Source organism: Plecotus auritus, assembly GCF_963455305.1.
Source record: "Plecotus auritus genome assembly, chromosome: 12".
Lineage (NCBI taxonomy): Eukaryota > Metazoa > Chordata > Mammalia > Chiroptera > Vespertilionidae > Plecotus > Plecotus auritus.
Window position 1 is genome coordinate 37,064,411 of NC_137778.1, and position 16,388 is coordinate 37,080,798.

At 47.7% G+C, this 16,388-nt stretch overlaps 1 protein-coding gene across 3 annotated transcripts in view; it reads right to left on the bottom strand.

Moving 5' to 3' along the window:
* The window catches only part of MAGI3 (membrane associated guanylate kinase, WW and PDZ domain containing 3), a 143,609-nt gene that overhangs the window by 19,021 nt on the left and 108,200 nt on the right, over nt 1-16,388 (bottom strand). For all 3 annotated transcript variants that reach the window (XM_080648954.1, XM_080648953.1, XM_080648955.1), the window contains exons 7-13: nt 14,834-14,891; nt 10,527-10,621; nt 8,874-9,062; nt 6,285-6,881; nt 5,024-5,055; nt 2,596-2,752; nt 669-760 (exon numbers count right to left, since the gene is read on the bottom strand). In XM_080648954.1, coding sequence (XP_080505080.1) covers nt 669-760; nt 2,596-2,752; nt 5,024-5,055; nt 6,285-6,881; nt 8,874-9,062; nt 10,527-10,621; nt 14,834-14,891 — 1,220 coding nt within the window. The remainder of the gene's footprint in view (nt 1-668; nt 761-2,595; nt 2,753-5,023; nt 5,056-6,284; nt 6,882-8,873; nt 9,063-10,526; nt 10,622-14,833; nt 14,892-16,388) is intronic.

Here is a 16,388-nt window from a genome sequence, read left to right on the forward strand (position 1 = left end):
CTTTGTCATTCAAACTAAGGGCAGAACTTAAAAAAATGATATCCACCACATTTGTTCTTTAATTTTACTCGAGAATCGTGTATGAATAAAATGCTAGATTTTAAAAGCTTTGCAAATCATAACCCTCATGCTTTCTGGACAGAAACATTAATTATTTTATATCTTTCTGGTTTCATAGGTAACAAATGAAATGGCAAATTTCTGAGCATAAAAATGTCAACCCATTAATAATAAGGTGAGTAATCCGGATGAGGTGACATAATATTCATGGCTCATGCCCAGTTTGCGGAACATTCAGAAGACAGAGTGACTGTGGTAAATAGGATTTTGAATTACAGGTTTCTTAGAAAAGGAAAATGCCTTAAGATCTCTTTAATGAAGGCAAAGGGAAGAAAAATGTTTTAAATAAGCACTAGGCACATGGAGAGATTAATTCCTGTCCAATGGATGGCCGACAGATCCACTTCCCACCTCCAGCTCCAGCTGCACCAAGTTAAGGAGGGACTACGGACTAATAGAAATGCAATTCTCATGTTAACGAAACTGACAGAGTAAACAAAATATTTAAATAAAAAAATCAAAACAGAAAACGACAAAAAACCCCGATTCTACCAAACTGCCACTAACAGCTTTCCCAGGAGCAGCCGCGCCCCAGGATTCACACTCACAGCTTGGTCAGGGCCGTCTCCTCCCAGCACCCGGAAGCCGAACCCCGATTCCTGTTTCCGGAGAAAAACATCCAAGTCTTTGGTGTTTGGAGCTGAGGAAAACCAGAAGATATTAAATACATAAATAAATACTTTGGTTTATTTTAAAAGGATTAAAATGAAATTAAGTTCAGTATTTAGTAGGATAGTATTATAGAGTTCAATAAACTACATCCTTAGAATGCTCTGAGATGCAAAAATTTACCCAAGAGTAAAACACCACAAAAAATAATAATTCAATTGTAAATCTTTGCTTTGAGTTCCAAACAAAACATTGTATCAAGTTTTACCCTTACACCTGGCCGGCGAGGCTCAGTGGTTGAGCAGTGACCTATGAACCAGGAGGTCATGGTTTGATTCCCAGTCAGGGCACATGCCCTGGTTGCAGGCTCGATCCCCAGTGTGGGGCATGCAGGAGGCAGCCAATCAATGATTCTCATCGTTGATGTTTCTGTCTCTCCCTCTCCTTCCTCTCTAAAATCAATTAAAAAAAAAAATATATATATATATATATAAAAAGATTTACTGTCACGTTCATGTGCTCAGTGCTACACTGACATGAACTCCTCATGCTTTCAAATCAGCATTACAATATTCAATTTAAAATTACCTAATTTAAGTTTGATATTTGATAGTGTAAATTGCCTAAATTAACACGTGGGCAAATGCTGGAAAAAGAGAGTCTGTAAAATGTCTTAGTTCTGCTCCTAACCTAATGCTTTGTTTCAGAAAAGCATTCTGCATGGACTGCTTGACTTAGCCTAATTTTGCAAAATGGTATTATTTTACAAGTCAGTAACGGTTAACACCTATCATTGGCCCCATTTTCTGGCTGGGGAAACTGAGGGCCCAGCATCGCACGGTGGAAATGGCAGAGGTTTACACTCAGCTTCGTTTCCGTGGTCTGGCTCCTAACCCCAAAGGGGGCAATCATCCGAAGATTAAGGCAGGAACAGCTACTGCATGACTGAAATCTTATCTCTGCGAAAACCTGAATGCTACTTAGAAGGAGGAAGCGTTTGCTAGAACGGGAAGGGAGAGACGTGGCAGGGAGTGCTTTAAAAGCGAGCTGCCGCGTAGAGCCTCTCCTGAGCGCGCTCCTCAGAAGCGGTCTCTTCTGAGAGATACCTGCTATCAGGACCCTAGAACTCTAGCGATGAAAGGCCTCATGAGCCCAACTCGGCTATTGGGTGGGGGAGGCCCAGCCATCGCCGTGAAGATCGACAGCTGGGGAAATAAGTATGAAATTAATTACATAGAACATTTCCATCTACGTACGTCTTTTCCAAGGTAGATTTAGATCTCTTTCCTAAAAACAAACGCCTTAAAAAAGCAAGCCTACTTCGATCTGCAGTTTTGCTTTGGAAGAGGTTAGCATCGTAAGCAAACGAGGAGGGACCCGAATCTCTGCCTCACGCACGCTCTCTCCTGGTCTCTCAGCTGGACTCTGCAGGGCATGCTCCTGGGTTCCTCCTCAGACTGCACCCCTCTGCGTCATCACCCTCCACCCCCCCGTCTTCCTAAGACTCAGTCCCGCGGCATCACCCCTGCCCTCAAAACCGTCGAGTGCTCCCCTCGTGTCTCTGAGCGGCGCCCTCTTTTTGGGTGCGGGGCCTACGTAACCTGTTTATCTGTCTCTGCGTTCCCGTTACTTTGATGTTGGGTAGACAGTAGGCACTTAATATGTGCTTTTGAAAAAAAAAAAAAAAAAGAAACGAAAAGAATGAATGAATGTTGAATGTGAATGGAAGAAGCCCAGAGTCCTGTTAGGATGGAATGAAGAAATGACTTTTCCACATGGTTTTAAAAGATGGTAGGTCCCGGTTTATAAAAAAAATCCAAATTGATTTTGTCGCCTGCTCTCCTGAGACACTCCACCACCACTTACGTTTATCTTCATATAAAGTCTTGGACTTCAGGTAGACCTCAGAGGGGTCCAGCTTGGGGGACCCCGACCTGACGATGCTGGGCGGGAAAGGCAGGGGCTGCGGAATGGGCTCATTCACGGCCTCCAGGCTTCCTGCGTGCTCCTTTTTATCCGTTTTCTGAAATGGAAGGGGCTTTACTCAGTATTTTAAACAGCCAGGTGGTTGCCGAGTTCATAAAACGCTTGTCTAAACCGGGTGATGGTGGGCGTAGGGGGGCAGGTCGGAGCCACGGCCCGCTGCGGCAGGCGGTCCCTCCCAGGGCCGCGGGTTAACGCCGTTCACCGAAGGCAGGACTGGCTCGCAGGGAGGTCAGCAGCGAGGCCTCGGTTAGCCCTGAGCCCTCCTGGTCCTGCAGCGACACACGCTGCTGCTTCGAGAGGAAGGGAAGGCGGATGTGGCACTAGCCCCGCTTCTCAGGGAAGCAGGAGGGAGATGGAGACACTCCCACCCCACTCACTGAACCCAGTCCCCAGGGACCATGTTGAGGAGAATGTTCTTTCTAAGCGACTGGACAGGAAGCGCTAACGAACGCAGGCGGGGAAGACGGCTCTGTGGGAACCTGCGTCCCGGCCAGGCAGGCGGACGGGGGAAGTGGAGAAGGACGTTTCCACGTTCCCGTTCAGACGGAACTTGCGCTACATAACATCAAAGCGAAATGAGTTCTTCCATAACACCCTAAACGTGAAGCCCCGTGAGCAGCCTAAGAAATAAGTATGGTTCTGAGAACAGCTGGTCCTGGACTACTGTGAGGAGGGGGTGGGAGATAAAATCATTCCCCTGGCGGCTGCAGGGGCGCCGTCTGTCAGGGGGCAGTGAGGGACCCTTTGCTGACCCGGACCAGGCAGATGGCGGGGGAGGTGTGGACAGCCCCCCCTCCTTGCCCCAGGCGCCCTGGGATTCTGTCCCAGCAGTGGGGTCATGGGAGACCTCCCTCAGCTCTGAAGCATCAGGGTCACGGCGCTGCACCAGCATCCATTACGAAACAGATGCAGAAGCACAGGAGTGACCAATGGTTCCTAGAGGAACGAGAAATGTAGGAGACTCCAGTGCAATTTTAACTGAATAGGGAAAGATAAATGCCGTCCACAGCGGGCCTGAGCGGTACGGTCTATATCAAAATGCAGAGTTCCTTTCCTTTTGATCCACAAAACAGCAGGTCTGCCGACGACCCGCCAGGCGGGCGAGGGGAGATTCATCCCTGCACCTCTGCTGGTCTGCCCTTTTCAGCCCCTGGTTCAAGGTGAAGCACGGCCACCTTTCCCTCGGGAGAGGACAGACTGCACCGCCAGGGAACGAAAACGGACTCGGATTTCTCATACAGTCTGTACGGCCACCCCCACAGAACTGCGGCTGCACGCGTGCTACAAGCAGGCGGCTGCCCTGCGCGCCCGGCACCGTGTCTCTGCAGCATTATTTGGTGCCTCCTTTTTTAGGTCTCGTTCTCCACCCGGGGCCTTCGGGCGGCTCCTCGGCGACCCAGGAGGATGCTGAGGAAAACGCCGTTTCAGGCTGACAGCCTGTCCCTTTGACAACAGGCGGCCTGAGCACAGCGGGCCACGACTCTCCAGAGCAGTGGTCCTCAACCTTCCTAACGCCGCGCGCGGCCCTTTAACACAGCTCCTCGTGTTGTGGTGACCCCCCACCCATAAAATCATTTTCGTTGCTACTTCATAACTGTGATTTTGCTACTGTTATGAATCGTCATGTAAATATCTGTGTTTTCTGATGGTCTTAGGCTCTACCTGTCGTGACCCACAGGTTGAGAACCGCTGGCAGGGTCGCCTAAGAGCATTGGAAAACAGGTATTTACATTACGATTCATTAACAGTAGCAAAATTACAGTTATGAAGTCGCAACGAAAATGATTTTATGGTTGGGGGTCACCACAACACGAGGTGCTGTATTAAAGGGCCGCGCGCGGCGTTAGGAAGGTTGAGAACACTGCTCTGGAGAGTCTCGCTCAGTCCTCCACGCGAGGTCACCTAATGTGGGCGTTTTCAGCCCCAGGGGACTGGGTGAGGCAGCCACGCTTCCCTCCGGGCACAGGGAGAGGATGTGAGCTTCCATGGCCCTCCGGGAGCTCCTCTCACCCAGAGAAGGGCCCTGAGCGGCCACTTCCGTGCCCAGCTGTCCTGCTGGGGGCAGGGGCACTGCTGTCCGGGCCCCTGATGTCCCTCCAGTACACACACTTAGCCCGGAGGGCACCGCTCTCCTCTGCGGGCCTTCTCTGACTCCCCCGCTCCCCTCGGGTGTCTGACACAGCCAGGGCGGGGTGGCCCCACTTCTCCGTCCGTCTGTCCGTCCGCAGGCACCACCAGGGGGCTGTCCTGGCAGAGGGGCCGGGGCAGTGTGCTGGGAAGGAGCGACTGAGGGCCGCTGTGTACTCACCATTTTGGCAGTTTTCGTTGGTGAAGGAGGACCTTAAAAAAACAAAACAAAACACAAGCCGAGTTTTAAAACCAGGAAGCACTTCCAGGTCACAAATGCAGCGACCGCGTGTGCTGAACTGTCTGCGGGCGGTTCTGTCCGGCACCTCCCACGTGCCAGGCATTGCCCACGTATGACCTCATTTCATCTCTACGACAATCCTAAGGCCTGAGTGCTACCACCGTTTTACACACGAGGTAGCCAAGGTCCAGACAAAGTAACACAACGTCCCTCCAGCGCACAGCCAACGGGGGGCAAGGCAGGAACTGACGGCCCAACCGTGCCGCACGCTGGTCGGCTACGTCCTCGGAGACCGGGGACCCCCCAGCCCTAGCAGAGAGGTTCTCCCCGGACTCTCAGCACCTTCTGCCTCACCACCCGGAGAAGCAACCAATTAGTTCAGGAAGAGAGAATAAGGAGGGGTGTGGGGGAACGCCCCAATGCAGTTCCACTTCTCATGTGCCTCAAAAATGAAAACTAAAAGCCAGAGAGAAAGGAGTGGAGGCCAGGTTTCTTCTTCCGAGCACCAGCCACGCTCAGGTGTGGATTTCAGGAAGCCCGTGAACATGCACACTTTGTGACCGGTCCTTGGAACGGGATGTATCATCGCCCGGAGCAGTTCGTGCCGGCTGATGACCTTGGAAAATAAAAACTTTATTTCTCTCACGTGAGCACTGTGGGGTTTAATGAACCTTTAGGGACAGAGATGAAAGCTTAAGGTGGAAGCTCTGTGAGTGCAAGTTATCGTGACTGCTCCTGCAGAACAGGTGAGCGCACTGTCTGACACTCTGCTCGGCCACAGCGAGCCGGCCCTCCCAGCATCCCTGCACGTCACAGAGGCCAGGCCAAGCACCAGGGATGGAAAGAGTCAACGTCTCCTATTGTCATCCACAGAGAAAATGAAAGGCAGAGGATCTATTTCACGTGAAGTAGCACAAGGCGACTGCACAGCGTGGCTCTCTCCTATCATTAAAGCCACAAATCAGATTTTTAAACGAATAGAGAGGGAAGGGAATCCATCATGGATATGAGGGAAACCATGAATAACTCAAGAATCTGCTGCAAAGGATACTGCTCACGGAAGCAGTGAGACAGAACCTTCCGGAACATGCCCACGAAGGGCCAGTTGGGTCTGCTGGGAGAAGACCTTCTGCGCTGCCGGAAGGACAAGCAACAGATACGCATGTGTGAGCAGCGACCGCGGCGGCTGCGCTTCACTCACCTCCTCTCAGGATGAGCAGGGGCACGTCCGCGCCCACTGGGAACTGCTTCAGCACCTCGACCACTTGGAGGTGCGTCAAGTTCTGCACATTCTGGTGGTAGATTTCCTTAATGACGTCCCCCTTCTGGAGGCCCGGGCACCACTGACTGTCCAGGATCATCTTCACCTTCTGTCCGGTGGGGCTGTCGGCGATGGCAAACCCAAAGCCCTTAGGGCCCTTGATCAGAGGGACAGTCACGAGTTCGGGTTGGGAGCTGCCCGAGGATGCCGGGGACGCTCTCTGCTCGCTCGCGTCCGATGGCCCATTGAGACGGTCGCCGACCAGGACCTGTCCCGATTTTCCATTCTGGTCCAGAGCCATCGCCCCCGACTTAAAATCCTGAGTGTTCTCTCCCTTGGGCAGTGACTGTCCGTTGATGACGGGAGTAGCAGCAACCATGTCCACAGCAGGGTCTTCGCTGTCGTCCGGGAGCGGATAACCACGGCACAAAGTGAGGTTTACGTACTGATTGACAGGCACCAGCTGAAACATCTGGACCACATCTGCGTGGGTGTGACCCAGGACACAGCTGCCATTGATGTCTACAATAACATCGCCTGGTAAAAGATAATCGTGTTAGAAATACTGCACCCACCAAGTAAGCTCATTTTTATTGTTGTGGGGAGACAAATGTATAAATCTTCATTATCTGTGCAGCAGAGTTATGACCTCACACTCAAGCGAAGCATACTGAAAGTAACTGCAAATTCCAACTGTTATTGTTAGTATATCCTCCGAGTCCCACCCACGTGGCCACACAAGCTCGGGGCGTTGTAGTGGGTGTTCAGTACACAGACGGGGGGGCAAGTACTCCACTGACGACTTGTACCAACAGGTCATCTTTAAATACTGCCGTGTTTCTTGACTTTTAAGAAGCCATTAAGATGTAATTAAAATTCATAACGTAGGGCTAAAGATTAGACTGATGCTGTTATGAATATATTTTAGCATTTTTATCTTTCTAGAGTTTCAATCTGCTGTCATTCTGCCTTCACAAGGAGAAACAAGCCACAAAAATAGTCAACAGAAGCAAAGAACTTATAAAAACACCGCAAAGTCAGCTACATTAATCCTGAGAAGCTGGTTTCGCTTCTCTCATTTGGCATTGTTACGCCCACTGCCACGTGACATCATCGGCTGTGTGCCTTCAACGCAGCCTGAAGTTCTCAAACGGGTGCTCTGCTGTCTTACCCGTTTGCTGCTTTTATTTGAATCGGTTGTTTACAAGGTTATGGCCGGCCTTGGCCAGCGTGGCTCGGTTGGTGGGGTGATTCCCAGGCACCGGACGGACTGTGCCCGGATTGGGGGCTCCCTCCCAGGTCAGGGGCGTGCAGGAGGCAGCCAATCAATGATTCTCTCTCCCCCTCTCTCTCCCTCCCTTTGAAATCAAAGAAAACATATTTTTAAAAAAATCAACATGAATGGTATTAAAAAACATTAGTTTGTGGAAATTTGTCCATAATCTAAGAAGATACAGAAATTAGACTAATTAGAAACAAAGTTTTGACTTTTCCTCCTCTAGTGAAAATCCCAGAATTTTCATGGAAGTATTATATTGCTCTGCAAGTTAGATAAATTTAGACAAATATGAATATTATGAAATCCCAACAGCATATACAATGTCCATTTTATGGACAAAATGTTCAAAAAGTCAAAATTGAGAACTAAAAAACCCCCTTATTCATTTTAATCTCTAGAGTTTATTTTATAAAGTAATAGAGGAGAGCTAAAAATAATTTTCTTTATAAATGTAACTTTTGATTATTTTAAGTTTCATGTTTTGAGTCTCTTATCACCGAAATGGGAAGGAATAATTTGAGCGATCCCATATTCTAACTGGAAATAAGCCAACATCCACCATGAAAGGTAGTATTATGGCGGCAGGAGCTGTCCAAGTGCGGCCTCCATGGTGTGTGAACTAACAGAGGAGTAGAAAAGTCTAGTCAACAGTATGAGAAGCAACCTCAGTGGGTTACTAAACCCTTCTGGAAAGATGTGTTTGAGCCTCCCGCCTAGTCTGTAACCAGTCCTGAACGTCCCCTCTGCCACAGACATGGTCAGCCATAGAAAACTTTCTAGAAGTTAGGAAGTTAGGAAAGCTATTAAATACAAATTCATGCAGCTCTGTAGCAATGGCAATATCCGTGTCTATCGTTCTTCACGTAGCTGCTCAGCTTTATTCCCGACCAGTGAGACCAAGGATCAAGCAAACAAGACGACCTGGGAGAAAACTCGGGACGTAACCATTTGTGTGGCATCACTATCAACATCACAATGGATCATTTTTCAAAACAGGTTATAGGTCAGTGTTAGGTGGCTCCAAAAATACCCCACACAATGGAAGAAAACCAAACAATCACATAGTTTTCTGAGATGGTTCATGCATCTTTAGCTTAGTCCAGCCAAAGGGTTATTCACCAGGGCTTACTCATCCGTTTCTGCTACAGAAATTTAAAAGTGCTTGAGTCTGGGGTGCTGCCGCAGAGGCTAACGGCGATGGTGTGTAATACCCAGAACACACACACTTACATGTTTATGAAATTGCTTACCTGGTGCAATTTTCCCGTCCTGAGCGGCAGGGCCGTCTTTCAGCACATTTTTCACCTGCAGGAACTCATCAGGCCTGTCTCCACCGATGATGGTAAAACCGAAACCCATTGTGCTTTTCTTCAATGATGCCCGAACCAGGATGCCTTTAAGCTGGGACGGATCCCGAGTGAAGTGGGATTTTTCCGTGTCTGTGCCAAAATGAGAACAAAAATCACTACAATGAACAGGGCCCTTGAAGGCAATATTCAAGGTCGTCTATATAATGTAAATATAACAAACCACAGAGAAGAAAAAGTTAGAGGGACTTTAATGTCATAGAACAGTTAGAATTTAAATTCATAAACTGAATCACTGAGAAGTAAAACTTAGCGAGTGTCATGACTCTCTTCTAAGGTTCTTCCATGTCATTTGAAAGGTAGAAGCACCTACTTTTCCTCCTCCTTGTTTGTACTTACTTCCTCTCACCCCAAAGAGTCCCTTATCTGGAGTCAAAATGGGAGGGACAGCTTAGTATTAAGCTCCTGAAAGTCAGGGACGCGCCCTCTTCGTCCACTCCACTTGGTAAGCACCGCTGTGAACCCTGGAGGGCAAGACCTGTCTTACCCCTAATCGCTCTCCTCCCTTCCCCGCCCCCAATCGTGTTTGAATACCATATGCCTAGCAAAGCACTGGGCATATGGTAGGTGCTCTACCATATTGGTTCAACTAAAAATATTTGGCTAAATCAAATGCAGAACTTAAGGGAGGGGACTATGTTTCTGAGGAGCAGCTATAATAAAGAATGTTTCTCTCATGGGCAACAGAGGTGGGGAGAATCACACTCAGTCACACAGTATGACCACCAAGACCGTTAATAGGGAGAGAGGGAAGAGATGGGGAGGGGTGAATAGAATGAGAGAAATTTCTGGGCAGCGTTTTCAAAATACCCATGGGCGAGGCTCCTCAAATTCTCAGGATCTATTGTTTAAAAGCGTTCCCCCAATGACCCTAATATTATTAACACCATCCCATTTGAGAGGCAGATAATATGGTGAATTTCTTTAGTATTTGTTCATATCAGTTAATGAAAAATCCCGAATGGGTACTGATATCAGACCTAAGCAATTAGCTTAGGACCGTGGTCGGCAAACCGCGGCTCGGGAGCCACATGCGGCTCTTTGGCCCCTTGAGTGTGGCTCTTCCACAAAATACCACGGCCTGGGCGAGTCTATTTTGAAGAAGTGGTGTTAGAAGAAGTTTAAGTTTAAAAAAATTTGGCTCTCAAAAGAAATTTCAATCGGTGTACTGTTGATATTTGGCTCTGTTAACAAATGAGTTGCCGACCACTGGCTTAGGAGATACAATGAGTGAGAGATCTGACACTTGCCCTGGCCTTAAACTTTACGAAACAATTCGATCTTCAAATCAGAGCCTCAGACCCATAGCAAAGGCTTCAGTCCCTTCTCCCAACCATTTCGCACTTTCTATATAAGCAGCATGAGAAAACTCTCCGTAGCCTCAAAACCTCTGCTGCTTTATTAAGATTAGTCCTGTTTTCACAGCAACAAAAATGAGACGTTCATTCTCTGTTGAATTTGAGAGCCCCAACCATGACAAGCTCGGTCGCTTTCCGTTCACTCGGCGTATGAATTTCAGTCAGGAAAGACCTCTACCTGGTTTGGACGGCCCCGTCTCAGCCTGCCCTGACTGCTTTTTCCTCTTGGCTTCCTCCACGGGGTTTTCAAACTGGGTTTTCTGGTTAAGGTGGCTGTAAATGGAGGGGAAAAAAATATGCATTTCAGTTTAAGATGGAAGAGTTACATTATTTTAAAACAGACTATCAGACCACTGTCACCATGGCGTAAGGGACAAATGGGTTCCTTTAGGCCCGGGACACACAGGAGCGGACAGACCACAGCGGGGGGGCTTTTGTAACAAAGGAAAGCTGGGGAAGGTGCCTAGCAGTCCAAGCGGCGGAGGCCGTCACTCGGCTTTCTTCATCAACGCACCCCAAATAGCCAACGGCAGTCTCAGACCGCCCTCGTACCAACGCAAGCAGAGCTGTTTGGTAATGGATTGATTTTTTAATAGCAGGAGGGTTTTAAGTTTCTCTAAAACGAAGCAGCTGTAAGGACACTTCTGAAGAAATCCAAGTACAGAGCACCTTCTAGAAATTTCCTGACTTTTCCATGGACTCGCCTGCGTCGACTTAGCCGCAACTAAGAAAGAGGTTTGCTTTTATCAAATGATATCACAGAACAACTCTTCCACGCTTAAATGCTTTCATGACTATAAAACGATTAAATGGATTATGTAAATACAACGTAAGTTTCACTGGCATTTCTGACTTGGGGACATTCACAATGGACTCTTGGGAAGCGCACAGTCTAAGAGAAAAGCGGAGCGGAGGGAGACGAGGAGGGTGAGCGATTAGCCAACAGGAGTCGGTAAGCACCACGGGGACGGGCCTGTTACCTGGACGTGGTAAGAATGCAACTACTGCACCAGGTGCTCAGGACCACAAACGGGTCTAACACAGAAGCGACGGGAATGATATTCGAGCACTTCCAAAGCACAGAGATCTTTCAGCCAAATGATGCGCATTTTCCAGCGAAACCCATTTTTTCAAAAGGGACATTAGTGAACACCAACAATTAAACATCAAGTCAACAGAATTTCACATTATGATTGCCTTCGGAGGGGCTGAGGTTTAGAGCATCTGCACAGAAACTGTCACGCGCTTGAATGAGTACTCTGCCACCTGCGGACATTAACGGTGGAGGTGGGGGCGCGGCCAGGCCTCTGTGTCTCTGTGTCTCTGTGCCTCTGTGCCTCCGTGTCTCTGTGTCGAGTGCAGTGTTAACGCTGAGACAGACGCGGCTACTTCGTCTCGGAGCTCTAAAGGAGGCAAGTTCTGCGCGACACGCTTTGGGTTCTGATGTCACTAAAACACAAGCGTGTTTCTGCCTCTTACTACGAGGGGCGCCTTACCAGCGGAGCTACCGGCAACCCGCTGAGAAAACGAAGATGTCTGGTGTTAAGCGAGGTCCTACTTTTACAGTTATTTATTAATACTGACATTTTCGTATTCTTGAAAAAACAAAACAACCAGAAACTGACCCTTAAAAATAAAAAGAATAAACCTGTTTAGAAAGGACCTTGGCTCACCCCAATGTCATCCAGAGCCAGAAGGACTCACTTTGCAGCCCAGGCATTAGAACATAAAAGTAGTCATTTGTATTTGTCCTCTTTGCAATGAGTGGGAGAAGAGACTAGAAGCATGCAAATGAGGAATCCTGAAAATTCTTCGACAAAAGAATCTAAGATTGTCGTGAAGGGAGTAACTGCATGTCACTGTAGGTACCTAGATTAATGCCACCCCAAAACAAAACAAAACAGCAAAAACGCTCTCCTTCCCATTCAGTACTCTGTATAGCTACACCATTGCTAAATGAACAGATTCTGTTTTCCATAGAACTAGCTGCGAAGTAAGAGAGGAGATGGAAGATTATCAGAAAAATTAAACAAGGGTAGCAAACAAGCATGATCAGATATATTACATATAATTCGGAATCCCATCTGTACTAAAGGTCTGTGTATGCAATATGGATTTTTAAAATTCATCTCGGCAAACAAAACCATTATTCTTTTAGGAAGAATCTGAGATGTCAGAGCAGACGTATATTTAGACTTTGTCACCGAAGTGCACTGAGACATTTGATGTACAACAATAAGGAAACATTATTCCTAATACATACAGGCATTCGTTTGGAAGGCCTGCCGTCACATTTTTGGAACAATTTCATTTTCAGAAATAAATTAACCTGTTTCCGAATCTCGTACATGAACTAAATACTGACAAAGCAACCCTGTGCCACCGCAGTTGGTGCTACTACGGCGAGGCTCCTGCCAAGAGCGATCTCCGTGCCATCTGGTTGGACAAACTGAGAGCCAAAGAGTAGCCATTCCAGTAACAGCTTTTTATCTCCATCAGCAAACTCGCCGGGATGACTGCGAGGACTGCAGTCCGGATTCCAGCCTCGCTCTCTGGGAACCCAGCCACATTCCACAGCTCCGCGGGCCCCACGGGGCGCGCCTCTCGGGTACAGCTGCTCTTCCTTCACCTAATAAATCACCCTCCTGTGAAACGAGCCGGTTCTGGGAACAACCACACCAAATCCCGCCGCTGCTGCTGCGCGTGCCGGCTCTGACCCGGACCTCCGTGGCCACCGGGGGCGGGCGGGTCACTCCAGGGGCGGGTCACTCCAAGGTCGGGTCACTCCAGGGCCTGCCCTGAAGGTGCTTCAACATTACAGCCTTGCTAATGACAACCGCATCGTTGGGCCCAAGAGTTTCTAACAGGCAAAGGGCTTTCACCTCCCGACCACGCGTTCGAATGTGTTTGGGATGGACGATAAGAGCATGAGGACCATTATCTCCGAAATGTGCGTCTGTGTCCACCAATCCAAATAGACTAAGCTACCAGGGGGGAAATCTCACGAGGCCTTTCTGCTTGGCCTTCAAATACACCCTGGACTTAAAAAATAACTGTTTCCTTATTTTAACTAAATATGCTTTAGAAAAAAATAGCCAAAGAGCCGCGGTACACTTTTCACATCACAGCAGCAGCAAGACATTAAATCGCACAATGGACATAAAATTAGCATAGCCTTGCCAAGGGGCCAAAATACTGACGTTGAGAAGTTAGAGAGCTAAGCGTCAAACTAGTCAATTCCTTTGGGTACAAGTTATATATATATATATATATATATATATATATATATTTTAATATATTTTATTGATTTTTTACAGAGAGGAAGGAAGAGGGATAGATAGTCAGAAACATCGATGAGAGAGAAACATCGATCAGCTGCCTCCTGCACACCTCCTGCTGGGGATGTGCCCGCAACCAAGTTACATGCCCTTGACCGGAATCGAACCCGGGACCTTTCAGTCCGCAGGCTGATGCTCTATCCACTGAGCCAAACCGGTTTTGGCACAAGTTATATTTTTAAGGGTTTCCAAAAACCTCTCTAACCAGTGACTTGAGAACAATCCACACACACACACACACACACACACACACACACACACACTGGAATAAACACTAGAGTTACCAGTACAACCGGAGTCAGAGGTACTTACTTTAAGGACAAATGCCAGGAAGTGGCATTTGTTTTTGCCAACAAGTAATAAAAAATTAATAAGCCGTCATAAAGCTAGAAGGGTCTCCCGTTTGCTGCTTTTCCCAGGTAATAATGTCATTTCGCCTTCACGTCTCAGGCAGCAGGTTCAGACTCCCCGTTTCCCGGGAAACGGTAACATTTCTCATGCAGTTGTTTGCCTGGCACTAGACGCCTGAGGTCAGACTTGTATCGAGAGCATTTAGAAGGAAAAGCAACCCCAATGGTCGTAACAACAATTCGGTAAAGGGGGGACGGAGAGAAAAATTAGATGCTGATGCCATCTTAATTTCTCAGGCTAACAAAGGCAGGGGCTTGCAATTCCCGCCAACATGTGTGTTTCAATTTAACCAAAACAGCTGTGTAAGGAGCAACTTTCATTCATTTCTCCGCCCCGCCCCCCCAAAAAAAATCACTTACTACATTTTCCTTGATTTATTCCTTAAAAGAGAGCACTTTTAATCAGATACTTCAATGTTCTGGGTGATATGGTACGTGCTGCCCTGAAAGTTCCCCATTGTTCTCAGCAGTTCATCGCGTCCCGCGCCCTCACTCCACAGCCCTCCGTCTACCCCTCTCGGTGGAGGCCTTAGCAGCGCCGCTAACTACTCCTCATCGGCAGCTTCCCTCTGGATTCAGCATCGGTGAGTGAGGCTCAGGCCCTACCCTCGCACCCCCTCCCGGAAAACCCTGCAAGCTGACGGAGGAGCACGGCGTCTGCACTGCGGACTCCCCAACGCTGCATTATAACGGAGGAAGCACATTTGGGAGAATATGAACCGAGGGGACAGACTTACTCAACGTAGTATGTCCCGTACTGAGGGTCCTCTATCTTTTCCCAGCCATAAGGAAGTTCTGTAAGAAAAAAGAAAAGAAAAAAGAACTGAGTGAAATGCCAGATTCAAAACCGACAGGAAAGGATTTGCCAATGAGTGAATTTACATTTCTGGGGGACAGAAAGCTGAGGGCTCACTTTCCAAGAGCAAACAGCTTGAGTCTGAGTGGCTCCAGGACCCCCAGAGATGCCTGAAACCGTGGAGAGTACCCGACCCTGTACATACTATCCGGTTTAAAAAAGTGAAAAGGTGACATAAAACTCATCAGCTCTGCCGTGTTCTTATTGTTAGCTTGGGCTTACGTATTTGTGTGACCTTCAATCTTTTGCAGAAAAGTTTTAAAGTCACATTTCCATTTTGTCTAGATTAAAACCCATGTAACATGGTCTTTAAAGCCACGAAACGGACACAGTCAACTGCAAAAGTCCGCGGTGCCCTTGACGAGCGTAAGGCACTCTGGGTGGGGTATGTGATCATCACATGTAATCACATGTAGGCTTGCCAATCTGTATCTAAAGTAGTAGAGAAACTTAATTTCCTTTTTTCCTCCAAGAAACACTATGAAAAATAAGTTCTAACACTTTTTTCCTATACACCAAGAGGTAGTCTGAACACCAACATTCTGGTGGCCACTGGCATTGGGGATGTACTGGAGAAGTAACTGAAGAAAGTCAGTCTAAGGATAATGCAAGTGTGCGGTGATCAGAGGAATGGAGGGAAAGATGTAGAAGAAAAAGCACGGACAGAAAGAGGACAGATGGACAGACAGCTACGTGAAAAAGCAAATACAGCAAAACGTTCGTTGTAGCATCTCAGTGGTGGGCACAGATGTATTCACTGTAAAGTTCTGTCAATTTGTCTGTATGCTGGAAAATTTTCATACTAACATACTGGCAAAATACAGACAAGGAAAGAGCCACAGGGATCGGAAACTGCATGTAGGGAACAGAGCGAGGGAAGAGGAAGCAAATATGGCTGCACGCATTTGGGCGCAGGTGACTATGCGGATGGTGTCGATGACAGGAGGGATGGGTGGCTTCGGGAGAAAGATGTTTAGTTTTAAGTACAGTTATCTGAAGTGCTAGTAGGTCAATAAAAAGGAAAGTCAATAGGAAATACAGAAATAGCATTTAGAACCGAGGACAATACTGGAGACGTAGATAAGGGACCCAACTACAGTGAATGGACAGTTAAAGCTACGGAAATAAACACGCTCTACAGGGAAAACAGGAAACAGCAGAGAACTGAACTGAAACAATTAGTGGGCAGGAAACAGGGGGAGACCAGCAAGAGAGCCACGGCTGAGAAGACTAATACCGCATTCACAGTCTGTAAACAGTCCACGCCTACAGGCTCACCATGCCAGCTGACCCGTAGAGTGCTGGCTTCACCATAAAAACTTACTGTTGAGAACCGTATACACAAAGGGGGTATGTTATAGTTATGATTTTAAAAATTACTTCTTAACGTAGTAACAGGTGTCGATGAGGTTGTGGAGAAAAAGCAACCCTTATTC